Source organism: Oryzias latipes, chromosome 13 (genome assembly GCF_002234675.1).
Source record: "Oryzias latipes chromosome 13, ASM223467v1".
In the NCBI taxonomy this organism is placed as follows: Eukaryota; Metazoa; Chordata; class Actinopteri; order Beloniformes; family Adrianichthyidae; genus Oryzias; species Oryzias latipes.
Genome location: NC_019871.2, coordinates 32,548,942 through 32,575,902, shown reverse-complemented (window position 1 = coordinate 32,575,902; position 26,961 = coordinate 32,548,942). Strand labels below are relative to the sequence as shown.

The following is a 26,961-nucleotide window of genomic DNA, read 5'->3' as shown; positions in this document are numbered from 1 at the left end:
CCTCTCGGGATTTCTTCCAATGGATTTTTGGCACACGAGTAGAAAGTTTCAAGCTCTGTTTGTCATACTCAAGTGTTATCTAACACCTTAAAAGAGGTGTCCTATTATCACTGGTTTAGAATTGTTTCCAGAATCCGTGGAAGAGCATGTTCTCCTTGTGCATGCGTGGGTTTTCTCCAGGCACTTCAACGTTCACCCACAGTCCAAAAAACATTCACAGGGTAGTTGAAGGCTCCAAGTTGGCCCTAGGAGTGAGTGTGTCACCCTGTAACAGAGTGTATCACACCTTTGCCAAGCAGGAGCCGGGCTGACTCCAGCAGCCCCGTAACCCGGAAGGGATCAAGCAGATTCTGAAGATGGATGGCAAAATGCCTGGGCTTTCTGACACTTTTTTGCTAATGTTTTTTCTGAAAAATCTTGAAAAAATCACCAAAGATAAAAATAAAAACCTCTCAATGCAGACATACTGAATGATAAACAGTCTTATACCACACGGTCTACTCTTGATGTGACAAATTACAGAATGTTCATCAATATTTAACAAAAAGGTCTTTTAAATGAATTGAGAGTTTGATAAGCCTTTATTTACTTCAAATTTTAAAAACAGTATAACGCAAGCAGAGCATTTTTTTTTCCCGCAGAGATGCTTTTCTTTTTGCATTTTGAGCGACAAAACAAGACCTTAGACAATGCATCCAAGTTTCTTTAACACGCCTGATATCAAGAGCTGGTGTATCATCTTTGACAGTTATCTCAGTCCAATTGGCAAATAATCACAGTATCTCCTATCCCTGACCAAAACCGGAAACCTGGGTACAGCGGCCCAGTAAACTGTGTCTGGTGCCGATGGATGAGGGTCGCCTTGTTGTTTGAGACGCTGTGAAAGCTCAGAATCCCCACATGCTGGTCCAGGTAAATGCCGATCCGTCTGGCCTTGGGTGCGCCCAGCATCTTTTCCTGGTTATTGTGCCAGAACGAGAAGCCGGTTCCAGACCAGTACAGTCCCCACGACAAGGCGTTATGGCCCATGCGGCTGCTGTCATCAGTAGTATCCCGCGCCATCTCCTTATAAGCTACACCAATGGTCACCTGGATGGTGGGAGAAAAAGGTAAGACATGTGAGCAGAGACAAACTAGATGCTAAGCTTTGGCTCATGAACCTAAAAGCAGCCTACTAACAGTTTGAAGGAGTCAAAACTGTGTTGGTGTAAAACCTATTTTACTACAGCAGCACATTCTGGCTATGTGGACCATTGACACTGCATGAAAACTGGAGCATGAGTGTGATGTCACCCATAGAAAATGCTTTACTTCTGGCTTCAACCTAATGAAGACACCATTAGTCAATCACCATTTTTATCATGATACAGACCCCCCCATGTTGGAGCCAGATATGTCAGTAAGCAGTGATTGGTCCTAGTTGATCTGAGACAGAATTTCTATGCAACCAGTCTCACCAATCAGAAAGGAGCTTGTTGGAAGGCCACACCCCTAAAGCAGGCTACATAAAATCTGTCAAATGTTTCGAGTGTTTGACATGAGATCACACACTTTTATTGAGGAATCAAATTGGCCAGTTTATGACTAAGATCAGAGCAAGAATGGTTATTCTGGCCAATAGAATGACTGAATAAAAGATGTTTACGAGTACTGTCTGTTTGGAATGCCAGGTGGGAGGGGACACTTTATCCAAATCTCTCCTACAGTCAACGATATGGACACACCTGATCCAGATGGTAGCTTTATCTAAATAAACCAATGATCACCGGAACCTGAAAGAATGGGGTCCAACACCGGATTCAAACCAGTTCCTAAAGATTCACCTTCTTGCCGGTCCACTCCACCTCCCAGTAGTAAGGGCTGCCTGCCAGGGGCTCTTTGCAGAAAACCTGTCTCCAGAACATGAAGCGTTCGGGATGATCTGGCGGGTTCAGGTTCTCTGCTTTCATTACGGCCTTGTGTTGGTCTATCACATGCACGTGGCGATATGATGTGTTGGGGTCAAAGGTAGGCTCGAAGCGGACTGATGGAAGAAGACGGTTTTTGATAAAGACTTTTGAAAGTGGCCAATGTTTCATGTGGTATTGTAGAGTGGAAAACTCACATTTCAGCATCTCCTCTCTCGTTTTAGGCTCTGGGTTCATGTAACCACTGGGTGCGTTCAAAGATGCTGGTTTACAAAATGAGAGTTAAAATTTTTTACATTTATACAAAATGTTAAAATGTTTCATTTTGCCTGTGCTTCTCTTTTAAAGAGTCTCCTTTAATCAAAAGGATAGTTAATACATAAAAGTAATTTTGAAATTACCTCGAGGCCGAGGAGGTGGGAAAGGTGGACATGAGGCTGAGACTGAAAACCCAAAGAAATCATTATAGAAGCAAACAAAAAGAAATTCAATCTTAACTTTTTGGACTGCACTGTGTGAACAGAGAATCTCACCTTGAAGACTTGCAGAGCGCCCCACTCTGGGCGGCTCCATCACTGAGGAGAAAACATGATTCAATGTTGTGGACTAGGGGTATAATGAATCAATTCATGTTCCTACGGACAAACCAGATCGGTCTGTCTGAGCCAAGTTGATCATGGCATCAACCTACATGTACATACATTATAAAATAGTTTCAAATGAAATAAATCAATTACAATTGATATTGGAAAATATCATTAGGATTGTGACATGGTAGTTGTGTTTCACTAAAAACGACCAATCACAGCGGACAACAAACATGTGACAAAAGCAAAAACGGATCCGTCCATCATTCCAGACAATGTGTGGACAGACTTTGAATAAAGTCATGTGACCATCCAGTGTCTAGAATGTTCTAAGAATGTTCCCTTTGGATTCTTTGGATGTGGAAAAACAACAGTGGTGAACTTTAGGAAACTAACATGTGAATGGATTTGACATTCATTCTAGTTTACTTGTTTGTTTGGACACAGATTTCATTTCCACTTGATGATCTGGAAGAAATCCAAGAATCTGGAAAACTTCACTGTTCAGTAGCAGGAATTTCTGTCTGGAAGTTTGGATGAAGAGGATCTGGATCCACTTTAGGTCAATGGGATTGTTCAAAATGAACCGTCACATCCCTTCAACCTACGCTGCACTCATTTTTGAAAGGACTTACCTTGAGGTCGTAGAGGTGGCAAAGGCGGAGGATTTGTAGCGTCTTGATAAAATACAGAGCGTGTGTGAGAAACATGTTGCTGACGGTTCTTCAGGCGAGTGTGTTATAAAGGTGAAGATGTCAAACCTGCTGCGCTTGCTGTGGCCTGGCCAAAGTAGTCTGAGTGTGCTGTTCCAGCCGCTTCAGGCGCTTCCACACCATTGGGAGTTTGAACCACAGGTTTACAATTCACTGCGAAGAAAAGGAAAAAAAAAATACTGCTTAGAAAAAACAAGCAAATGTAGACGACTTGGCAGCAGAGAAGATTTTACCTAGTGTGACGATCTTGTCAATGCTGGCTTTGGATATGTCCTGTATGGACTCCTGCAGCTCTTTGATGACTGAGCGGACGGAGGTCACAACCGCTTCCTCCTGACTCAACACCGACCCTGCTGCAACAGCCTTTTGCCCCAGCGGCTCCATAAGGAAGAAATTCTACACAAAGTTTAAAAAAACAGAAAAAGAAAGTAAATACAAAATAAGGATGAAGTGGGTTTACAGCTGCATCCTGCTTGATCCTCATTACCTTCAAGAAGCAAACATTGTCCTGCATGTCAGCCAGCCTGCTCAGTTCCTCACTCCTCCAATGAAGCTGTGCCACCTCCTGCTGGAGTCTGTGAATCTGGCCCTCCACGTCGTTTCCCAAGCTGCTTTCACGGCTACCAAGGAGCTCACTGATTTGAGCTCCGGTTTCAGTCAAGTCTTTGACCAACTCGGAGAAAACACATGAGCTCTCCCTTTCCACAGCTTGCATCATGGCCTTGGAATGCAGAAACAGCAAAAGGGTGTTGACTGAAAACATGCTAGTCTTTACTACTGGTTAAACATATCAAAACTGAACCAACCAGCCTCCACCAACCTTGTGTTGACGAGCAGCATGTGGAAGCACATTGAGATCCTTCTCCGTCTCCTGGATTCTTCTCTGCACCTCCGCCTGCATCTGAACGATCTCCTTCTGTACAAACACACACATTTCATGGTTCACAAAATAAAGAGGGAGATTTTTTTTTCATGAACAAATGAGGACTAAAGATTTTTTAAAAAGCATCTCAACTTCCGTGGAAGGGGTTTAGTTTTGCAAGTATTTCAAGTTTAGTTACAAACTCCAACAGTTATATAACAGTGAAAACATTTTTGATTCAACAGCTCACCCCCCCCCACACACACACACACATACAAACAAACACAAACTCAACACTACACAACACGACACCAAACACATTTTGGAAATTGTCTCTCTCAATTGCTTACCTGTCTTTCTTTTCTTTCGTCTCGTGGTTTGAGCACACGGTGTCCCTTGTGTCCATACTGGCAACAGCCCTCGCAGACACACTCCCTGTCCTCACAGCAGAACAGATCCAAAGGCCGGTTGTGTTGAGGGCAGAGTTTGGCTTCCACTGGAGGAAGCTGAGGGTACGCGCTGCCCTTCCTTGGGCCCAAAGCTGGTAGGACCTCTTCATAGATAGGCATTGATGGTGGGGCTGAGGGGGCAGAGGCTGTGGAGGAGCGTTCCTTGAGGCTGTTGGTTCTCAGCTTCTCCATGGCCTCTGCCAGCACCGTGCTTCTGGCCAGAGAAGGCCGAGGGTTGAAGATCTGCCTACACTGGGGGCAGCTGTACTGACCCTTACTGAGCTCCTTGTCCCAGTGACTCTGGATGCAGGATAAGCAGTAGGAGTGTCCACATGGCAGGGTTGTAGGGTCCTTTAAGACGTCCAGGCACACTGGACAGGCGAAGCTGTCTTCTCCAGTCCAAGCTTCAGACATCTCGCAAAACGAAGAATGAGGCCGGATTTCAACAAAGCAGAGCTGAATGTGTTGATGAGCACAAACGCGGTTTCAACAGGTTATAAGTGAAGTGCTGAAACAAACCAAAAAAACTAGTAAAATCACTGAGGGACAGCAAAGCTGAAATGCCAGCTCACACCAATCACATGCTCTCAAATACTGGGAGGGGCCGGTTGAACAGGTGTGACAGGGAGTTTCTCACATGTGTAATCATCGTTCCACAGTTGTCAAAGTTTCAATTGGAGCTAATGGCGAGCTGACGTCACTATTACAAGTGAGTGACGACCTGCCAAAAACATGCAAAAACGTTGAAGTCATTGGGAAAGCCTATTTTTTACATTTCCTTAAAAAAAATTCAATTGCAGCAAACAAGACAGTCAGCTTCATATTCCTAACAGCGGAAGCTTGGGCAAATAACGTTGAGATATTTGTCTCATTCATCCTCCTCACCTCCATGTATTGGTTTATTTGCGGCACCACGTGACTAACCTGCCCGCTTCATACAGACCGACGTCCGCCTATGGGGGTGCGGGCAGCTCTGACGCACCGAACAGCATCTCACTGGTGCTGCGTTTGACAGAGTCGGAAATTAGAAATGTTAGTGGTTTTTCACCGTAGCACGTCATTCTGTCAGATGGTGAGGTAGAAAAAAACTAACCTTGTTAAATGTAAACTTTTTTTTTTACAAATATACATATTTCACATATATATTTTAAGTCAGTGAAAAAGAACTTCAGTAGGGTTTTATACATTTTTGCTATTTTTCTTAAATAAAATATATCTTTTTTCGTAGCATAAATTGAACGCAACATGTTTACTTGGAGCCGGCTAGCTAAGCGATAGATCAGGTTCTCCATCGTGAAGGTAAGTTCTTTCCCTTGACTGTAGAGTTATTCTGGTGAAACAAACACATGACTCGTTTGTGGCTTCTTTTGGGTCATGCCAGAAACGTAGTGATAACTAGCAAAGCTTGATTTCCTGACTCATATTAGCCGGTTTCTTAGTGTTTGGTTAGCTTGACAAAATTCGCATGCGCACTCGGTCACACTTTGTTATGAAAAAACATTTCAGTTGAACTGCTTGGCAAAGTGGTTATATTGGTCTAAAACACTTTTAAAAGTGACGAAGATATCCACACTTATGTATTGTATTTATAAAATATAAAGCAAATATATTGGCAATAATCAGCGGCTAGTCTGTTCTGTCAAAGTTTGCCCGACTTAGTTTCTTTAGCAACTAAATATGGAGAGTAGTAACTGGATTGTGATCATTGGTGGATATTTTCCTCTTTTTTGTTTTTAATCAGTTTAAGCTAATGCTGACATTTGCATCGACATTTAATATAAAAAAAGTAATATTTTGTTTCTTGTCAGGCAGCAAAGCTTTAGCTTTTGGCTAACCTGCTTGTCTGGAAGATGAGAACAAGAAGTTCTGTTCGTGTTCAGACTCTATCCGTCTTTTTTTAAGGATGTTTCGAAATTCCCAAGTCCAGAGGAGCTGGACGTGCTCCATCAGACCTCTGCTGCTGAGAGAACCCCCCCTTTTCTCCCTCTCTGAGCAAACAGCTTACAGACATCTTGGGGTGAGACAAGTGGAGGACAGGAGGGATCAGGAGAAAGGAGGAAAAAGTACAGATGATGGGTCGTCGTTATCCGACCGGACTTCTCACTCCTCAACCCGGCTGCCTTCACTTAGTCCCTCTTTAAGTCTTCATCTGCTCCCCCCTAAACACCACCGTTTTAACCCCGTAAGCTTTGTCTGGGAACGTTTCATCAGGAGGACTTCTTTCCAGGGCCGGAAACAGTTTTTGAGCCTCAGCCACCTTTTGCTCGGTTGCATTCATAATGCCGGGTTCAATATTTCACAATTCCATCCGCGTCCCGGACAGGAAGCTGCTTTCAGTTCTAAAGCCAGTCTGTGGATTTTAGGCCAGCTCCAAAGCAAAGCACAAGCTCTCGATTTCCACCCAACCAGAGCCGTGCACCATGCTGCCCCCCCACGCACCTGGACAGACTGTCTGTCTCCAGACAACGAAAGCCGCTGTCGACAGAACCTGCAGCCCAACTGGGATCTCTACGACACCAGCAAGGTGGGAAAAGGCCCCAGACGGGAGAAGAACCCCGATAGGTGGGCCTCCATCCTGGTGGCGCTGTGCTGCAGCGGCGGACAGCCGTCTGTCCTCTTCACTCTGCGCTCCTGCACGTTGAAGGGCAGACACAAAGGAGACGTCAGGTAAGTCTGAGGCTACAGATGAGCCTCTGTTAAAACCTGCAGTGTCTTGGAGCTGTTCTTGTTTGTTGTAGCTTTGCAGGAGGAAAGAGCGATCCGTCAGACAGAGACGTGGTGGCCACGGCGCTCCGGGAAGCCCGAGAGGAGCTCGGCATAAAGGTTCCCAGAGAAAAGGTTTGGGGGATATTGAAGCCTTTAAGAGACGCGGTGAGCTGGATGCTTTTTCATTTCTTATTTTTGGCCAATTAACTCATTTTCCTAATCAAATCTATTTTTTTTTCTTTTCTTTTTGAGAAATATTGTCACTTCCAGGATTTAATTTAATAAACTCTCTTTTTTCCATGTAAATCCCCTTTTTGTTTAATTGCAAAAACTGCATCTTATACACTTTTTATAAAATCATTTTCTCGTATTCTGAAATAAATATAGGGCAAAAAATTGTTCGAATTTTAAGTATTTTTTTTTAGGAGCTACATTGTAATAACGCCAGATGAGGCATGGACTGATATTGTTCACATAAAAACAAGACATTTTTACGTCTAAAGTTCTGCTTCAAAGCTAGATATTGGTAAATGTCAGACTGATGACACATGTGTGGAGCCACAGTGATGATGGCTGTGGGGTTCAAATATTTATCTAACACTACAAAATAACACTTGGTGTTAAAGATCCACTCCAAAGAAAATGGTGTTTTTGGTGTTTTTAATGCTCTTGTTGCATTTTCTAGATGATGGAGGACAAAGCTGAGGAAAACTAAGCTAACAATTGCATTTCTGAGTGTTTCTTTGGCTGTAGATTAGGAGCAGATTAAAAAAGTTGTTTGACAGAGATCTTAATTGTGATGTTGAAAATATGCTGCCTGGGGGGGGGGTACTCCCATAGACGTATATAAGCAGCCTAAGCCGGTGTTCTGTCACCCATAGAAAATGCCTCTGGCTCCAGCGAAATGCAGCCAATCAGGAGTAAGCTAGTTCAAAGTCCACGCCCCTTCCACTGAAAGTGGCTCAGGGTGGGGGCCAGCGGGCACCACAGGCTTTTATTGAGCCCTCAGATTGGTCTGTTTATAACTTGAATAACTTGTGATGAAGAAAAAAAGATCATGAAGACAAACTAGGATTAGCAAGAAGATGTTCAGAAAACGACATCAGAGCCAGAATGGTTACTGTGACCCACAGAATGGGTCTGTGGGGTTCTGGCTTCTTCCTGTTTGGAACATGGGAGGGGAGGGGTCCGTATGTCCAGTGATGTATACTGTCAATGGTTGCTCCACATCACCCACAATTTCTGAAGAACTACTGCCGCTCTGCAGAAACTAGGTCCTGGAAAACCACACAGATTTTAGATTTGGCTAAAAACGTCATAATCATAAGTAAAAAAAACACTGAGAATACTTTTATAATAGATCAAAAGATCGTTGGAGTGGGGACTTTTAAGGGAAAAAAGGTCTATTTATGAAGTTTGTTTTGGTCAATATGTTTTTGAAAATCAGCAAAGTTTTATCTTTTTTTGTGTTGTTTTTTTCAAATGTCCTGTTTACTTTATCCTACAATCTTCCCTGTATAAGTGTCTTGCCTCTACAGAGCAGATGCATCAAAATAGTCGGTAAGCTTGTGTTCTTGTTGTACGGCGGCCTTGTAACCGTGTGCCGTGCGCTCCTTTCCAGTCTGGGATGATGATTGTGCCGGTGCTGGCTAACCTGGGGCCTCTGGAGGAGCTGACCTTTAAGCCAAATCCAGAAGAGGTTTGTTCGCTTCTCATCTATTTCTACAAAAAAGTGCATCCCTTTGGAAAAAAGATTCCCTTTCTGCAGGCGATTGGTAAAGTTTTAGGTTTATTCATGCCTCTAAGGCATATGGTTAAAAGACGATCAGCCATTTTGGGCTCAAACAAGTATCCGAGTACTCTAATTTATGATCTTCATGAGTACAGTAGAGTAAAGGAAACTAAAGGATATGTAATCGCTTTAAATTGGTGAAATAATGTTCCATTTGAATATATAAACTCAACAAATCTACTGTCAGTAAATAGATCTTCAAAATAAAATGTTGGTGGTTTTCATTTTCAAATTAAAAGTATCAAGTGTTTTTTATAGATTTTGGGGGGAAACTGAAGTTCAGTTCACTGGAATAAGTTCTAAAAAAACTGATTTGGTTGAAATACGGCCAGTCAGAAAGAAAAAGGATGAATTACAACATGTAATAAATAGGAAATTAAGAATATTACCAAAATCTCACGATCGTCTGCTAGGATGGCGGAGAAGCCGCACCAGAAGGCCTCATCTGTCTCCTGTAACTATAGCCGGCAAACCTTTGAGGAAGACAAAGCTGTGGAGAACATTTTCAGGGTTAGTTGGAATGTGGCGCTACAGCCGGCTGGTGACCTGCAGGCTGCACGCCGCCTTCTCCCAATAGTAGCCAGGTTAGGCTCTGGCAACGCGGCGACCCTGAAAGGGACACGGCGGGTTCAGAACATGGACAATGACCCAAAACAACCGTGACGCTGGTGCTTGGTTGACTGTTGAGGTTAACTAGGAAGCTGACAGAAAAACAAATTCCATGTATTTATTTCTGAAATTTTTGTTTTGTTCTGTTGTGTTTTATTCATTTTGATCTCCTGTTCTAAATAAAAGTATAAATGATGGTGATTAAATACATTTTGATGTAATTTTCGTACATCCTTTAAAAGCATAACATTTTAAGTATTAAGCATCTGTGAATCGTTGATCTTGATTCAGGACGGACACTGTCATGTTGGAGTCCAAGTGGCTTTCATGGCTTCCATTTGGATTTTTTTCTTCTAAAAGATCACTTGTGTTTGTAGTTTTGTGAACCCAATCAAATCAAATAAGAACCTTGCTCTGTCTTCCATTTCCCCTCCAGGTGGATGAGATCTTCACCTTGTCCTTGTCGCACCTGTGCGACCCCCAGAACCGCGGCTACACACACTTCCGCACAGGTGACAAGTATGGATACACGCTCCCCGTGTTCCGTAACGGGAAGCATCGCGTGTGGGGTCTGACCGCCGTCGCCTTGGACCACACCTTAAAACTCATCGTACCGTGACGGCGTTAACACAAAGACGTGTAGATCACAGAGGGGCTCCTGACACGCCTGTGCACTTTTGCTTTGTGTAGCTACGTTATCTAAATGAAGACAAAGTATGTTGACTCTTCAAGACAAAGTGTGAAATCCCTGATCTTCTGGTGCTTAACAACCTCTATTGATAAGGATCCTGAGGTTTATGGCCAAATCTGATCTTTTCTTGATATTTCTCATTTTATTTTTTCCTTTTGCTCTGAAAACAAAAAAATAAAGTGACAGAGGCAGTTTTTGAACATACCTCTCAAGGTTTTTACAAGTCCAGTTCCTCACATCCTGATCATGTTTCTAAGTGAAATGAATGATCTTGAGTTCCTGAAGGCATCTGTGCATCAAGTTACACACCTAGCTAAGCTCACGAATGTAAGTGTAATCATGATTTAATGAAAACTGATGTAAACACTGAAGTCAAAAGGCCCATAATGATGCCGAACCATTATTTTATTTTTCCAGTGTTTTGGCTCCTCTTACAGCCTCTTTTATAGCAATCCTGTAAATAAAAGCACTGAACTGGAACTATATAACAACGTCCACTTTCAATGAAAAGTCCATGTCAATGCTGTTTTGGGCCTCCGGGTTCAAAACTGGCAAGAAATGCGCCGCTACAAAAGTTTTGAAGTCTCTTTTTCGCGACTCGGGAACTCTCATTTAGTAGTGACGTAAGGGTGGCCTCCTTTTTAATTCACAAAAGTGCCAACTTTTAGGAAATTGATCATGGAGGAGAAATGAATAATTGTCTGAACCCGGCTGGAATTCTATGACCCCAAGTCTTTCATTTATCGGAATAGAGCTGTGACAGAAAACGCCTGGAGTGAGATTCATGAGATTTGGACGTCTGACATTTTACACCTGGCCTCTCCCAACTGTAGGTGTTAGACATGCGCTAGTGTGGTAGAGACTGTCCTGTGTGTGTGCTGAACCCGTCTCATATGCCAGTGTGAACGGAGCTTTGTGGTACTTGGTCCTTGACGAAACACGTTCAAGAGGACACTTCCAATGAAAGCTCTACATACATGCACATTTTGGGCTTCTGCAGTCAAAACTCTCGTGTTCATGTCACTACACAAGTTTTCACTACCATTTTCCAGGTCATTACAAAAGGCCATTGAATGGGTGTTGCACCAGGTTGAACTGTGACCAATCAGGGACTTGGATTTGGTAGTGATGTACTTATTTGGTTTATGTGGTGAACCCAGACATGACGACGTCTGTGTTTGTTCTTCAAGTAAAGATAAACCAAGGCCACTCTCCACCAATGCAAGGACACTAGCAATGAACCCAACCGTTGTCTTTTCTCGCTCAAATCGTGAGATTTGAACCACTTCAAGGTTTTTGTTACCCAGGTCTTGTTAATCCGGTCTCTTCCAACTGTAGGTGGTGGACATGCTAGTAAACAGGTAAAAAAGAAGATCAAGAAGGCCCTCCGTGCTTGTCCAGTGTGAACACCGCGGGCTAAACACGCCAAACACCCGGTTTGAATGTAGCTTAAGACAAAAAAACGTTTCTAAAGTTGCAAAGTTGAAAAAGTAGCTGTTGCTCCACATTTCTTTCATGCGAATAAAAAAGTTCTGATACCTGCAGTTCTGTACATCTACAGTTTTTAGATTCAGACCTTTTCCAGGCTAGAAAACCAGTTTAGCATCAAACTGTCATGTTTTTTATTTTTGCTCCATTCTAATGGAAACGTCCCAAACGTGGTCGTGACCAAAGCGTCAAGGCCGTGAACACTCCATGGGGTCCTGAGAGTCGGGCAGAAGGTGGCAGTTGAAGGGCCAGCTGAAGGAGAACAGGTCCAGGGCTTGGCTGCATTGCTGCTCCGCTGAGGAGCAGACTGAGCGGCAGGGCTGCAGGACCCCCCCGTCGGGGCTGCACTGGGGGAGGAACATCCCACACACCAGCCTCTGCAGAGGCTCGAAGCACGCCAGCTCCATGAGCACCTTCAGCAGAGCAGACACAAGTTCAACGGCCGGCCTCCAAACGAGCGCTGAGGCGGGAAAATGGGGTTTTTCTGTACCCGATACTGTCGGAGGAGCGTGGCGGCTTCTCTCTGGTCAGCAATGGACAGCCAGATGTTGGGGAAGGAGGTGAGGTTGTAGCTGAGGCCCTGACACATCTCCACTTCTATGGTTTCACAAGAGGAAGCTGTTTTATAGAGAGAAATCAGTCTTTCACTTTGCTGACAGAAAGAAAAAGCATTTAGTAAAATCTTGACAGTTCATTGCTATTTTCCGAGCTTAAATTATTTCTTTTCTTCTGTCTTTGGCACTATGGTTTTGTGTTTTTTTCTTGCCATAAACAGGATCCTTCCGTTTGTGTGTCAAAGGAAAGACGATCGGCGTCGTTCTGTGATCCAGGTCAGATAAGAGACACTCACTGAAAGGCAGGTAGGTGGCATTAGTGCAGCCCTGTTCATCGGCTCCATCCGGGCAGTCGTCCCATCCGTCACACAGCCATTGATGCTGGAGGCACTCCCCCGTCCTGCAGGCATACTGGCCGGGCTCGCATGTCCCTGTGACGAACCGTGGAGGCTTTCAGATGGCCCCTTCAGATGCAAACTATCTTCTACTTTTTAGGTCAGTTAACCCTTGTGCTATCCTAGGCACTTTAACATTGGGAGTTGGGTCATCTAGACCCACTAGACAGTGCTCTGAACCTTTTTTCTTCAATGATTTGTGATCTTCACTGGTGTCCATGGATTACATGAAATCTTTCCACCTTTATCCACCTTTGTCATGGTAGGAATAACACCTCAATGTAAGGATCGGGTCATCTTGACCCCAAAGGATAGCACACGGGTTAAATGTTCATTGAAATGCTGCTAAAATGCAATATTTCTTCCTTTTGTTGCTAAAGAACCCGCTGGATGCTACAATAACTAAAAAAAATGTTGTAATGTTTTGTTTTATCTGTCAACAAGCTAATTTATGAAACTGTCAAAAGGGCCAAACAGCAGGCTGTTCACAGCTGGTTAAGGGTTTTAGTGTCACACCCTGCAGTGTTTTTCATACAGAAAATTAGTTTAGGTTAAATATATTTTTATAGAGGAAAGAACTCACTGTCTAAAATAAATACAGCCTGGTATGTCGCGTTGAAGCCGATGTCGGCCACTCCCTCATCCGCCACAAACACCACTGTCATGTGGGGGCCCGATGAGTTCAGGGCCGGCGGGAGGGTGGAGCCACAAAACCTGGAGGAAGTGACGAAGTGGTTATGGAAAATCCTGGTTTTCCAGAAACACGTTGTCCGTGCAGAGCTTGAGAGGACGGCGTCTCACCTGCCCAGCACTCTCCCAGCTCTGGTGCTGATGCTGTCGTGCACCTCTACGTAATCAAACTCACACACATTTTGAGTTTCCAGGCTGAAGCTTCTGAAGCTGAGTGTGATGATGTGATCTTCGTCCACAGATATATGCCACACACACAGCTGAAAGCAGCAGATTTCTCTCACTGTCCGCTCATTCCCAGTGATAGTTCACTTTGACTTTACCTGTTGATGGGGATAAGGGCTGGGGTGGTTGGGGCTTTCCAGATGACCATGTGGTCCAAACTTCTGGCCTCCACATTCTGGAAAGAAGCAACACTCACTGTTTCTCCTTCAGTCCAACATAAGTGTAACCCTTGTGCTATCCTAGGCACTTTAGTATTGGGAGTAGGGTCATCTAGACCCACTAGACAGTGCTCTGAACCTTTTTTCTTCAATGATTTGTGATCTTCACTGGTGTCCATGGATTACATGAAATCTTTCCACCTTTATCCACCTTTGTCATGGTAGGGAGAACACGTCAATGGAAGGGTGGGGGTCATCTAAGATAGCACAAGGGTTAACTGAAGTCAGAGGTCAAAGCCCAGCGGCACGCTCTCACCCTTGTGTCTGTTGCTGCAGTTTGCCTCGTCAGCACGGTCGTGACAGTTTGGGTGACCGTCACACACAGATGCCGGCAGGAGACAGCGACCACTGTCGCACATGAACTCCTCCCGAGAACAGCTCCCTGCAGAGGATCAAAGGATTTGCTTGCACAGCGATGCGCGATCAGGGAATGTGGTGGAACCTGCCGGGCACTGACTCTGTTCAGGCAGGATGGCTCTGTACTTCGCAGCAAAGCCAGTGCCTGCGATGCTGCCGTCAGAGCGGAAGGTGACCCACGCCGTGCTGCTGTTTGTGTTGAGGGTGGGTGGGGCAACGTTACCACAGAACCTGCAAAAAGGAGACGGATGCACCAATAGCCTGGAAGGGTTTCTTTGTCAACCGGGTCACCTGACTGACCTGGTGACCACAGTGCTCTGCTCCATCTGCTCCTGCACCTCCAGCCAGTCAAACAGACAAGGAGACGGCCCTTCCACCGTCAACGAGGAGACGTGAATCTGGATCACATACGGAGGAAGGATCCGGATCACCCATACACAGAGCAAGTTAGGGGGGTAGGAGCCAGGGTGGTTTGGGGAACTGAAACTGCCCTCAGAGGCTGTCATTACACCTCCACAACCTGAAAGGACAAACAAAATCTATCTTTTTCACATTTAAAACAAAGTAAATGCAACAGTCTTTCTTTTTGGGGGGGTGGGGTGGGGGTGGTGGGGGGTAACAGATTACCATAACTCAATTCAGTGGGGATACTGGAGGACTGTGGGGCAGCTGTGCTCGTTTCCCTTCTAATATCACGGGCTGTGGTGAAACCAGGGGACGCTTCACTTCCTGCACTCTGCAGGCCAGGGGGGCCCGTGGACGCCAACTGCTCCTCAACGCCATCTCCTGTCATCTCTATGTGAAAAACACAGAAAATGGCGGAAAATTGATATTCCCAGCACATAAAGTCTTTGCAGATTAGATCACAGATGTCCCAGCTTTACAATACATTTGGGACAACTGACTGAGGTGTGGCAGTGACTCACGTGTCAGAATGAGAACCAGGGCCAGTCCCAGTGCTGCCAGGAGGAGCAGGACTGCAGCAGAGACCAGTACCAGCCCCCAGCCACGCCCCACTTCCCGGAGACGCCGTGCACATTCGCTGAGAGGACCTGCAGCCCCCAAAACTGATGAGTTTTCACCCCAAAGTCATTTCTCCAGCGAAAATATGTATACTTACAAAGGTTTGGATGTCATTCATTGCAGTAAAGAATTTAACGGTTCACAAGATTTAAGAAAACTACATTTGAAAGTAATTTAAAAACCAGATGCATGGAACTATGAGAGATTTAAAATAAATAAATAAAAACAAGGTAATGAGTTAAAAAAAATCATATCTTGACTTGACATTTCTGTCAGTTTAGTTTCATCATTTATATTATATTTGGAGACATGTTTAAGGTCATAAAAAGAAAAGTGGCTCAAGTATAGAACCCTGTGGAACACCGTGCCAAATTCAGATTTGTGTAGAAAACATTGTGAACAAACTAGATTGTCGGATACATTTGTGAGAAATGTGACAAAAGTTCAATCCCAGAAGTGTTGAAGGAACTTTGATAGCATTTTGAGTGAAAAAAACCCAATGGTTTGACAAATATAGAAGTCAGTGGTGGCCTCCACACATGGATAAATTACAGCCTGGGTTGATTTTATTGGTTCATACACATGAGTCTGGAAAGGTCTAATCCCTAAATGCTGACAGTTTGACTCACCTGCTGCTGGTGGTTTGACAGGTTCAGGTGTGGAGAAAGATGTTCGAAGTCCCTCCACCCTCTCCTCTCCCCCTCCCTCCAGCTCAAAGGCAGGGTTACAAAACACATTCTGTGGAAACAGAACAAAAACATGGCGGGAAAGTTTAAAAAGGCAATCTATCTATTACTGTCACTTATTTATAGCATGAATTGTTTAACATTTTAAGGAAAATTGCTGCTATTTAAAAGGAAAAGCTGGAAAAACAGTTGAGTTATTTCATCAACTTAACTTTACAGTTTATTATTCTATAATTGATCAAAAATATTAACGCTGTAAAGAAATTCCAGTCTCTGTATTTGAAATTGCACTTTACTGGATTGAAAAGTTACTTTTTCCTGTTGTCTATCAGTCAGTGGAGGAAATATGAAAGAAATATCATTATAATGAGGCTATAAAAGGAATTTTGGAAGAGAAAGTCTAAACAATGACATCTTTGAATTTCTAGTCTGGCAAATCTGCTTTCAGGAGTCCTCTTCTCGCACATGTTATGTCTTCTACTGCCACCCAGAGGACAAAAAAACTACCTCTCTCTTATTTAAGCCGTCAAAACTATTTTCATTGCTTTTCACGGCCTCTATTCAGCTATGAAGCCTTCACTGTACTCCACCTTGGTGTCACTTACATCTCACATGTAAAAAAAATATTTATTTTCTTCTTCAAACATACTTTTCTGACAAATTGCCATATTGAAAGTTTTTAAGGAGACCAGCTTGTCCTTTTTGAAAGCATGTACCGGTAGATGGTTCTGGTGCTTTTATAAGTCTGAATAAAACAGAGTGATATGAAGAGAGGTGTGTGGGGAAGACGCTTCAGAATCCTCTTCAAGAGCTCATAGTGACATCCATCCCTTCTTTCCTGTTTTTGTAAAAAAAAACAACTCTTCCTTGTGCTATCCTAGGCACTTTAATGTTGGGTCATCTAGACCCACTAGACAGTGCTCTGAACCTTTTTTCTTCAATGATTTGTGATCTTCACTGGTGTCCATGGATTACATGAAATCTTTATCTCCACCTTTATCCACCTTTGTCATGGTAGGGAGAACACGTCAATGGAAGGGGGGGTCATCTAAGATAGCACAAGGATTACAACAGTACATCTAAAAAATTATTTTAACTAAAAGCAGTGTAGCGACTTTAATTGTTCAAAACCAAACATTGGCTGACACTGGGTCCAGCTATTGAATGACGCGCTCAAAAAACCATAGAGCATAACGAAGTTTGTATTTTGAAGTTTTAATAATGAAAAATGAAGGTAATTAAATTCACTTATTATATTGTGACCAAAAAAGAGAAAAAACAAGGACTCAAGAAAAAAAGCACAAAAGCGAATAATGTGTACAAAGCGTATAAAACGGTCAACACAAAATACGGCAACCCAGCTCACCCCCCCCCCCCTTCCATCTTAAAAACCACAGGTGAGTTAAAGTCAATTAATGTCACCGCCAACAAACATGTGACCCACCAGCTGATTGCCCTACTCAATAATCTATAATCCACACAAATCTATATTCATTCACCATAAAAAGACCACACTTCATTCATGGCACCTAGAAGTAGATTAGAAACAAACAAATCAATATTTAGGTTTTACCTCTTAATTTGTAACAATTTGTCAAATTTAGCATTAAATTTGGCATCACATAACATTTTCTTTCCCCTGAAAGGTACAGCAGAGAGAACTTTGTTGAAATTAGCAAAGGAATTTACCCGTTTAAGTAGACGTTGTAAATTATAACCGGTTTTGCATTTAATGAGGAGGGATCATGAGTTTCCCATCAAACAAGACTCTTATTCCCTCAGCCACGAATTAAAAAACACAGAGAAGCTTCAGAAAAGCTTGAATGTGGCCGTTAAGATGGGATTACATCAACAGACTAAAGCTTACTTCCACATCTTACCAAAGTCCACATTATTCAAAGTTCAAAGTGTTGGAATTTAGAATGTATTTGTTTACGTTCGATCGAGTAGAAGGCTGTGCTTCAACCATTTCCACTCACCTTATAAATGTCTGAGGTCTCAGTGAACACAGAGACCTGGCTGAGGTCAGACATGTCTGTGGGAAAAAGGAACTTTTTTGTCCTCAAAGACTGAAAAGTTTAGGTGAAATGATGGGAGGACATCATGAAGAAAGCCTCCTCCTGTGGGAGCGTTTCAGGATCTTCTCCTGACTCTCGTCATCGTTCTTCTGAGCCCCCATTCTTCCTCAACAGCACGGTGCTTAGAAATCCATCACCAAACAAAAAATTCCCATCAAAAGTTCAGACTCCAGCTCCAAAAGTCTCCATCTTTTCGTCCGGCGGTCGACCACCAGCAGCTCCAGACCCTTTTGAGGCCGCTAACAAAAGGGCTGCAGAAACTCCTGCTCGGTGAAGTTAAGCCAAGTCAGCTGAGAAGACTGAGCCTTGAGGACAGAAGGAGAGGGGCCAAGCTCCAGGTGGAGTTTGGGGGGGTCCGCTAAATCTCTATAAGCTTCAATAAAAACTTGCTGCAGTAATATTACATGGGAAAGGTTGGGATTTTAAAGAGCAAACAGCAGCTTCAGCCAGTGAGCCGTTTCACAAAATAAATCTGTTTGAGGCAGACTATAAAAATGATTTGGGGGCAAATTTCAAAACGTTTTACAGTCCAGAAGCTGGAACTTACTGAATGTTGGACCAAAACACAGAGGACATTCTAAGAAATAAAATAGAAACCAAAAAAGGTGGCTTTCTCAATAAATTGCTCAATCGTGTCTCTTTTTTGGAGCTGCTGTGTTAATGGGTAATCACATCAAACACGGCAGCTGGCTACAGGTCACATCAGGGACTTTTCATGTGATTGATGTTAAAAAAACAAGAAAGAATGTCTTTTGGATCGACTCTGTGGATGCTCCTCTTCTTGATCTGTGGAGGTGAGGAGCCTGTCTTGATCTTTTGATGCCTTGTGGGTGTGGGATGGGAGCGTCTGTCATCAACACTTAGCTTTTTGGTTCAAGTGTCTTTGCAGGAATCTGACTACGACCATGAATACTACGAAGAATTGGAGCCAACAAATTGCTCAGTTGAGGAGAAAATCAAAGGTGGATATGTCACGTTCTCACAGGTAAAATCTAATTACTTACTGTATTTCATAACGCTTTTATGGTTCACTGAATTCTGTCTGACCGAATATCTGAATTATTATCTGTAACAAGGTGAGGCAAATAAGCATTTCTTTATTTTACAAGTTCTCCCACTTAGTAATCATGGAGAGGTCTGACATTTTCATCTTAGGTGCATGTTCACAGTGAGAGATGTCATCTAAATAATCTGGAAATCACATTGCTTGATTTTTAAAATGATTTATTTTATACGCTACTGCTGCAAATAAATATTTGAAGACCTGAGAAAATCCATGTTAATATTTGGTACAGTATTTCCTGCAGTTTTCCACTGGTTTTTCACACACTGCCGGAGGGATTTTCACGAGCTCACCACGCCAACGCCGTTCAAAATCTACAAACCTCAAAACCAAACTTTTTTCCAAAGTGGTCCAGGACTGCTGCAGGACATAATGTCTAAGGAAACATGTTTACACAAAAATGACAGAAATCACCTACTGCAGTTTTAAACTCCAGAGTACAAGTCACAGCAGCCAAAAAATGCATAACAAAGAACAAAAAATAATAACTTCATTTGGGAAAAATGTATTTAATAAAATACGAGAACTCTTTCATCTTGAAAGGCAAATGATAATGGAATAGATAACAATCATGCAGGCTTCACCACAGTCACACACTGATGCTTATTCAGCTTCATGAAACACCACAGGATTCTAGTATGTCAGCGCAAAGGCGTGTGTCAAGGCATGGGACCCAGAGCGGTCTCCCCCATCCTGCCCTGCAGCTTTTCGCTGTTACCTTCAGGCCGTCGCTTTATTGTCCCGTCACGGAAAACAAAGAGATGCACATCGTTTACTCCTAGTGCTGTAAAGCTTCTTAATCTGAATGGCTGCACTCAGCCATAGGGAGGAAACTTACTTATAATCACCTTTTTAAGTAATTTATTATTTTATTTATGTTAATTAACTGATTATTTCATTTAGTGCTTACACAGACAACAAAATTTCAACTCTGTTCCTTAAATCCGTTGAAATCTTCATCCTCTGTGTTGCTGTCAGTAGTAAATATTGATACACACTTACAGTGCCCTCTAGTGGCTGTTGTAACAGTTGGTTATTTTGAAACATTAAATTTAAGTCGCACCTGAGTATAAGTCGCAGCCCCGGCCAAACTATGCCAAAAATCGTAATTTGTACTCCAAAAAATTCTTGAAATATTTTAAAAGCGTTATAAATTCCCTACTTCACTGCATATGTGGTCCACAGGGAGGACTGCCGGGGAGTCTGCTGACCTATCACTGCGGCCCGGGTCAGTACCCATCACCTGTTAGCTCCAGGCTCTGTGAGGATGATGGAGAGTGGACGCCCATGCGATTAGCCACTGGCAGACTAACATCAAGTGCTACTTGCAAAAGTAATGTTTTATTGTGGTAAGAGCAGATTTGTTTTTTTCGTTTACACATGGTTGTATCATCTCCTTTTGTCCATGTCCTACACAGACATCTTGTGTCCAGGTCAGCTCCAGCTGGACAACGGGGACTTTTGGCCCAGAAATCAGTGGTTCCGTGTTGGAGCAACGCAGAGCTTTACTTGCCAAGATGGGTTCAGGCTGCACGGTTCACCTGAGAGGAACTGCACGGTCTCTGGGGACTGGACAGGAAGCAGTCCAGTCTGTGACAAACATGGTGACTCCTTACAGAAAAATGTCCAACAGTGGACGTTATGTGACTCACAGACATGGCTGTTTCATTTCTCCCATTGAACATCTACACTTTCACTGCAGAGGATGACTGCGATGACCCAGGGATTCCCCCGGGGGCTGAAAGGTCAGGGGGTCAGTTTGATATCGGGGATAAGGTCACCTACCAGTGCCAGGCGGGTCTGAATCTACTTGGGTCGTCTGAGAGGGTTTGCATGGAGCAAAGGGAATGGAGCGGCTCCACGCCACGCTGTCAAGGTGTTTTACACTCAGTTGTTCTGCAGAAATGTGTTATTTCTACAAAACCAAGGTTCATTTGTATGTGTTGGTGCTGTGTCTTTCTGCAGGCCCAAACACTTTTGATTCTCCCAGCTATGTGGCTGCAGCCATGGCAGGCTCATTGGCAGGAGTGATGGATGTGGTCTCTCCAGACTTCAAAAAGCAAAGTAGGTCACAGCAGGGTTCCAAACTGTAAGAAAGTGACCCAAACAACCCAAAAAGTTCTAAAAAAGAGATGTTTTACTCTGTGTGACTTTCTGTTAGAGGAGGGAATTTCCTTTGGCCGAACCATCCGCGTGGGGGATGTCAGTCGAATGCATATTTACATTCTACTGGACACATCTGGAAGCATCAAAAAGAAAGATTTTAATCTTTCCAGGGAAGCCACTATAGCTTTGATCAAAAAGGTGACACCCCAGTCCCATTCCTTTTTTCCCTTCCCTTCTTTCTCCTTTTAACAAATGTGAAACCTAAACCTCTTCTCTACTTTTGCAGCTGGACAGTTACGACATCCAGCTGAATTTCCACATAGTGTCGTTTGCCAGTGAGGCTCAGGTCATCGTGGATATCAAAGAAACATACACAAGCAGCAACGCCGATGAGGTCATTTCATCCCTGACCGAGTTCGACTATCATAGTAGGATCAGCTTCCTTTGTCTCTGTGTCACATAATTCAGAATCTCCACTGTAATAAACAGCTAATCCCATTACTTATACGTTTCATTTCCTGGGACTATGCTTTGTTTGTTCAGGCCACGGACAAAAGACGGGCACCAACCTTTACTCAGCTCTGCAAGCTGTCAGAGAAAGGATCAGCTTCTTCAAGGAAAACAAGGGATCCGCCTTTAACGAGACGCAGAACATCATCATCATAGAAACTGATGGTGACGAAGCACACATCCACGTACAGACCCACTCAGATCATCTTTTGATCTGTTTTCAAAGCGCTCCCAGTGCTCTTTTAATTATGATTGCTTTTAGCCAAAATCCAAAAACCTATGTCGTTTTCTAGGACATAGTTTCTGCAGCCAGCTTTAGTTCATCAGAAATTCGCCTGTTGGTGCAGAGCAACCATTGACTGTATAACAGAACTGGACGTAGCCTCACCCACAGAAAATGACTTACATCCAGCTCCAAGTCAATACAGTTGCTATTTTTCCACCATAGGATTCACTGCCAAATGACAGGGAACGGTCCGAGTCCGTCCAAGTCAACGTTTCTATGGCAACTACTGTCGCCAATCATGAGCTTGTTCAAAGTCCACACCCTTTCCACTATAAGAAGCTCAGGAGAATCTGTCAATCAAATGTTCGAGGTGGGGAGGGCACCCTATGCTTTTACTGAGGCATCTGATTGGTCAGTTTCTAACTTGAATAACTTGTGATGAAGAAAAAATATCATGAAAACCAATGAGGATTGTCAAGTACATGTTAAAGAAAAGGTATCAGATCCAGAACGGTTCTTCTGACCAATACAATGACTGAGTAACGGCTGTTTATTTCTATAGACGCGTACGGGATTTTGGGTTAACCACTGGATTCTTCCAGTTTTAAATGCGGGGGGTGGGGGGTGTCACTCAGTCCAATTCTCTAATACAGTTAATGTGAGCAACCCTGTCCCCCCTCCCCTCCTAGTTGTTGAAAGCGCTCTGTTTACACGCTCTCCTGCTAGCTTACACCCCCTCAAACATCTAACCCAGTGCTTCTCAAATAGTGGGGCGCGCCCCCCGATGTGATGCCAGGGGGGCGCGCAGTAGTGGCAGTTTTAGGCACAGGTAATACGAGCAATGGCTCGGTGCAAAAGGGGGACTGCGGTAACAGCGGCTCAGTGCTTGGAAAGAAATCTGTGCCACTATTGGTTTCCTGTTGTCTGTTATACGATGGTCCTGGTGAAAACTTGATTCTGATTGGCTGCTGGGTGTACATTAAAAAGTGATAAACCACAGTGATAACGCACAGTGAAAAAAGAAGTTCCGGTCACCTAGCTTAAATGTTTCCTATCACTGCGCCGGCTTCTTTCAAACAACCTTTATCTTCATCATCTGGACAAAAACAAGCAGTAAGAGGAGAACTTTCTCTCTGAACTGATGCTTTATTCAACCCATCGGAAATATCAGCATATATATATCGCAGAATTTTGACTGCAGCGGTGGTGTGGCGCGACGAGGACTATTTGTTAAGTGGTGTGGCGCGAAGTAACAAATAGTCCGCTTTTTGTGAGAAAAGAGATCCAAATTGGAAAAAAAACAAAAATTAAGGACTAAAAACTGGTTAATAATTATTGCTTTTGGAAGTGACCATGGTATAAGTGGGTTAATGGCCTTCGAAGTATGCATTATTACTTTTTAACACACTTCGCGTCGGACGGTTCAGGCTTCCACGGCGTGCGTTATAAAGTGATAACGCACACCTCTTTATCACTTTTTAATGCACTCCGTGGAAGCCTGAACCGTCCGACGCGAAGCACGAAACGGTTGCTTCTGTCGGCCATTAACTCTTACTAATGTGACAGAGTTTGTTACAGCCTGAAACTGTGAACTGCCGTCCCTGCAGCTGCTCCTGTCTGCTGTCACATGCGTGTGTGAGAAGGAGAGGGGAGGGGTAGTGGGCTCAGGCTGCCAGGTGGAACAGCACACGGACAGCTGCCTCTATTGCCCAACACCAGGATCATCACTGCCTTTAAATGACTCAGCTCATGCTAATAATGTCATTCTTTATGAACTATTGTAGACATTTTGATGACGTGTCTTTATGTTCCATCAGTGTATTCTTTGTCTGCCTGGTGTTTAGTTGGTGTCAGTATTTGACATACAGACAGCAGGTAATGCAGGAAAACAGCTGCACTTTATGAGATCAGAAATAAACAATCCATCATTTAGAAAAAAAATCAGAACAATATTTTTATCTATTTCTTCAGACTAAAAACATTAAATCTGTTGTTGCTGCTGTGTTAATGTTCCAGATCAATTTACATGTAATATTATTTATTGATTGAATTATTTTTCTCAGCATCAAATGGTTCAGTTGGTCAAAATGTTTCTTGTTTAAATAATGACTGACAGATTTTTTATTTTCAGCACTTTAAGCTTCTTTTCTGTTTTAAACTATAACAGGGTTTCTGTGTGGCTAAATAAATGTAATATTTGTTGAAAGTGGATTTATATTGATTTTTTATTTTGTTAATGTTAGAAGATACACAACTTTTATAGATACTAACCTAATATATTGTAACCGCGGCGAGTGTGTCTGAATGGACAGAATGGAGCAGAGCAGGGGGCTTGTGACCCACCAGTGCATTTTCTACATCACAAGTACACTTTTCCTGATTCACAACTATTTGAATAAACAAATACTCAGAAATGCAGTTTTAAGCTGAATTTACTTTCTGTATCTCCTCCATCAAAAATGCCACAAGAACATGTTAAAAAACACCATCTGAGTGGGTCTATAAGCCAGCTGTGGGAAAAGAAACCCTTAGGACTTTCATCACGCTCCTCTCCATGCAGGATACTCAAACACCGGGACCAAGCCGCAGATTGCTCTGGCCCAGATTAGAGAGCTGCTGGGATACGGTAACTCACTCCAGGACCACACCAGTGAGAGGCTGCTAGGTATTCAATCAGAGTGGGATTCCATAAGCAGGATGCCAAAAGGCTGGTGCTTTGCAGATTCCCTTGACAGGTGTGTTTTCAGATGTGTACGCCTTCGGCGTCGGAGACCAAGTGAACAAGGAGGAGCTGAACTCTCTGGCCTCCAAGAAAAGCGGGGAGCAGCATGCGTTTGTGTTGAAGGGCTACGATACACTGGGAGAGGTGTTCAACAGCATCATCAGTGAGTTGATTAGGAATCTTCAACCAATAGGATCTACAAGAACACTGAAACTCCCTGTGATCATTCCAATTCCCTTTTATTTTCACACATCAGGTGACGAAAGTGTGACCATGTGTGGAATCGCTCAGGAAGAAATCTCCCAGAAATCTCAGGAAGATTGCATCAAGGCCTACACCAGACCGTGGCACGTGACTCTGACATCAGTAGGAGCTCTGCACACGCTCACTGGAAACACAGGGGAACTGCAGCCAGCTGCAGAGTAACACTTTGCCTCCTTTTACAGCCAGAGTGGGGTCTCCAGAAGTATTGTTCTGGATCCATAGTGAGCCAGAGGTGGGTGCTGACGGCTGCTCACTGCTTTAACCGATATTTTGGGGGATATATCCCAAAGCAGATCACCATAGAAGCCGGTGAGTAACAGGAAGTGATGTAAAGAATGTTCAGAACGAGGGAAGCTTTCTTATTTTAAATTAAATATCATTAAAAAAAACTTTACATTTCCAAATAGTCATTTAATTAACGTTTATCCCTGAAAATGCTTTAATATGTAGATTGTAAAACCTAAAAACATAATTTAAAAAACAAAATTAAGCTGTTTTTTATTTACAGGTGGAGAAAAATTAAATGCTGAAGAGGTGAAAATCCACCCCAACTATAACACGAATGCACTAAAACATAGAAATGTGTCTGAGTTCTATGACTATGATGTGGCTCTGGTCCTGACAACGGCGGCGATCCGTCTGTCCTGGGCAGCCAGGTGAGACTGATGATCCTGTCAAACGGCTCTGTGCTTCTGCGTTTACCAAATGTCATCCAACAGACCCATCTGCCTGCCGTGCACCATAGCCGCCTCTCGGGCCTTGAAGAGGATCAACTCCACCTGTGAGGAGCACCGTACGTGACCTCTGACCTCAAGACAAGGCTTCTTCAGAAAAACACTTCACCCTTTTTCTTAACCTGCTGCATCCCTTACGGGGTCACAGGAAGGCCAGGGCCTAACCTGGCTACTGCTGGGTGAAGCCTGGACAGGTCACCAGTCTGTGGCAGGGCTAAAAACCAGACATTTCTGCAATCATGAGTTGTTCTTACTGCTTTTCGTGGTCTTATCTAGGAGTTTTTCTGCATAAACTGACATGTGTGTGTGTGTGTGTGTGTGATCAGGGCAGGAACTGCTGGCACACAAGGAAACGACCGCCTTCTTCATCCATAAAAAGACTGAACGCAAACAAACGCATATTCACATAGACGGTCAGGTGAGGCCAGATTCATGCGCACAACCAGAAAATCTTGGCTTGAATCTGTACAGCTGACGAAGTGTGTTCCTTTAGAGGCCTGCATGTGTGGAGAAGGCCCGGCAAACACTTAAAGAGCCCACAAACGTAACCCTGGATGAGTATGTACCTGACAGATTCCTCTGCTCTGGAGGCACAGAAGGATACCAGGATGCAATCACCTGCAAAGGTAGGTGCTGCCAGCACGAAAGCCAGAACTGCTGTTGTGACGCAGAATGAAACAGTAACTGTCTCTTTTCAGGTGACTCTGGTGGATCCCTGTTTCTGCAGAAGAGAAAGCGTTACTTCCAGGTCTGCATGTTTCTTTCCATTCATAAAAACCGAATCTTGATGTGAACAGCCTGAATAAAACGACAGCTTCCTGCTTTTTTTCAGGTGGGATTGGTGAGCTGGGGCACCACGGACATCTGTGACCGTAACAACCGGGCCCACGGCAGCAACCGGCCCCCTCCAGACGCCCGAGACTTTCACATCGATCTCTTCAAGATAATGCCGTGGTTGAAAGAACATACAGGCAAGGAGATCAAGTTCCTGCCTGAGTTTGACCCTTGATGAGCCTGGGAAGATAAATCTGCTTCAGGATGGAACAGACACCGGAGCTTCTGCAACATCCAAGCAGAAACTCCTCTGTAAGAGATTTAAACATCGTCTTACTGGTCCAAAGCTGATTTGTCCATTTTAATTAGCAAACTAAAAACGAATAAAAATGTATTTTACTCTCTAAACTGAATGGCTTTTTCGATAGAATCAATAGAGAAAGAGTGTTGGTAAAGCTTTAAGCAGGCAGAGTGATGCCATGCTAGAATAAATCCTGACCAAAGCCCTCAAACCTCATCTAACCGCTTTGTT

The 26,961-nt window shown here is 43.5% G+C and overlaps 4 protein-coding genes across 5 annotated transcripts; 2 read left to right on the top strand and 2 right to left on the bottom strand.

The window, feature by feature from the left end:
* Window positions 1–562: 562 nt before the first annotated feature.
* On the bottom strand, window positions 563–5,434 carry LOC101167887 (tripartite motif-containing protein 65). Its single transcript, XM_011483065.3, has 11 exons — window positions 4,420–5,434; window positions 4,028–4,123; window positions 3,695–3,928; window positions 3,441–3,603; window positions 3,256–3,360; window positions 3,130–3,171; window positions 2,441–2,482; window positions 2,309–2,350; window positions 2,105–2,170; window positions 1,824–2,023; window positions 563–1,089 (listed from the first exon to the last, which is right to left on the bottom strand). Exons 1-11 carry the CDS (start codon window positions 4,930–4,932, stop codon window positions 754–756), a joined length of 1,839 nt encoding a protein of 612 aa, XP_011481367.2. The 5' UTR covers window positions 4,933–5,434; the 3' UTR covers window positions 563–753.
* A 205-nt stretch (window positions 5,435–5,639) lies between these two features.
* On the top strand, window positions 5,640–10,753 carry nudt8 (nudix hydrolase 8). 2 transcript variants are annotated; one of them, XM_004076017.4, is made up of 5 exons: window positions 5,640–5,817; window positions 6,421–7,185; window positions 7,257–7,389; window positions 8,846–8,923; window positions 10,062–10,753. In XM_004076017.4, the coding sequence occupies exons 2-5, from the start codon at window positions 6,422–6,424 to the stop codon at window positions 10,242–10,244; spliced, it is 1,158 nt and encodes a 385-aa protein (XP_004076065.1). In that variant the 5' UTR covers window positions 5,640–5,817; window position 6,421; the 3' UTR covers window positions 10,245–10,753. The 2 variants fall into 2 exon arrangements, with proteins under 2 accessions (XP_004076065.1, XP_020564204.1); XM_020708545.2 differs by having other exon boundaries at window positions 5,719–5,817; window positions 6,327–7,185.
* On the bottom strand, window positions 10,704–18,567 carry mfrp (membrane frizzled-related protein). Its single transcript, XM_011483064.2, has 13 exons — window positions 17,932–18,567; window positions 15,896–16,004; window positions 15,170–15,295; window positions 14,871–15,038; window positions 14,544–14,763; window positions 14,344–14,474; window positions 14,143–14,268; window positions 13,767–13,843; window positions 13,555–13,703; window positions 13,337–13,467; window positions 12,655–12,789; window positions 12,295–12,422; window positions 10,704–12,217 (listed from the first exon to the last, which is right to left on the bottom strand). Exons 1-13 carry the CDS (start codon window positions 17,983–17,985, stop codon window positions 11,993–11,995), a joined length of 1,779 nt encoding a protein of 592 aa, XP_011481366.1. The 5' UTR covers window positions 17,986–18,567; the 3' UTR covers window positions 10,704–11,992.
* A 121-nt stretch (window positions 18,568–18,688) lies between these two features.
* Window positions 18,689–26,837, top strand: LOC101167637 (complement C2). The gene is made up of 19 exons (XM_004075964.4): window positions 18,689–18,824; window positions 18,909–19,015; window positions 20,279–20,426; window positions 20,512–20,697; window positions 20,796–20,969; window positions 21,059–21,157; window positions 21,255–21,397; window positions 21,486–21,627; window positions 21,743–21,874; window positions 24,496–24,600; window positions 24,683–24,820; window positions 24,914–25,023; window positions 25,104–25,230; window positions 25,430–25,577; window positions 25,641–25,714; window positions 25,982–26,073; window positions 26,149–26,281; window positions 26,354–26,403; window positions 26,488–26,837. The coding sequence occupies exons 1-19, from the start codon at window positions 18,755–18,757 to the stop codon at window positions 26,662–26,664; spliced, it is 2,355 nt and encodes a 784-aa protein (XP_004076012.1). The 5' UTR covers window positions 18,689–18,754; the 3' UTR covers window positions 26,665–26,837.
* Window positions 26,838–26,961: the final 124 nt, after the last annotated feature.

Excerpts from the sequence above, each read along its gene's own strand:
- LOC101167887 (XM_011483065.3), bottom strand. The coding sequence starts at position 4,932 with ATGTCTGAAGCTTGGACTGGAGAAGACAGCTTCGCCTGTCCAGTGTGC. Across the intron at positions 3,929-4,027 it reads ATGCTGCTCGTCAACACAAG|GCCATGATGCAAGCTGTGGA; the intron begins GTTGGTGGAGGC and ends CTGCATTCCAAG. Across the intron at positions 1,090-1,823 it reads TGGAGTGGACCGGCAAGAAG|GTGACCATTGGTGTAGCTTA; the intron begins GTGAATCTTTAG and ends CCCACCATCCAG.
- nudt8 (XM_004076017.4), top strand. The coding sequence starts at position 6,422 with ATGTTTCGAAATTCCCAAGTCCAGAGGAGCTGGACGTGCTCCATCAGA. Across the intron at positions 7,186-7,256 it reads AGACACAAAGGAGACGTCAG|CTTTGCAGGAGGAAAGAGCG; the intron begins GTAAGTCTGAGG and ends TGTTTGTTGTAG. Across the intron at positions 7,390-8,845 it reads TGAAGCCTTTAAGAGACGCG|TCTGGGATGATGATTGTGCC; the intron begins GTGAGCTGGATG and ends GCTCCTTTCCAG.
- mfrp (XM_011483064.2), bottom strand. The coding sequence starts at position 17,985 with ATGTCTGACCTCAGCCAGGTCTCTGTGTTCACTGAGACCTCAGACATT. Across the intron at positions 14,475-14,543 it reads CAGAGCACTGTGGTCACCAG|GTTCTGTGGTAACGTTGCCC; the intron begins GTCAGTCAGGTG and ends TCCTTTTTGCAG. Across the intron at positions 13,704-13,766 it reads GCCCTTATCCCCATCAACAG|CTGTGTGTGTGGCATATATC; the intron begins GTAAAGTCAAAG and ends TGCTGCTTTCAG.
- LOC101167637 (XM_004075964.4), top strand. The coding sequence starts at position 18,755 with ATGTTAAAAAAACAAGAAAGAATGTCTTTTGGATCGACTCTGTGGATG. Across the intron at positions 20,970-21,058 it reads CTCCACGCCACGCTGTCAAG|GCCCAAACACTTTTGATTCT; the intron begins GTGTTTTACACT and ends GTCTTTCTGCAG. Across the intron at positions 26,282-26,353 it reads GGATGCAATCACCTGCAAAG|GTGACTCTGGTGGATCCCTG; the intron begins GTAGGTGCTGCC and ends GTCTCTTTTCAG.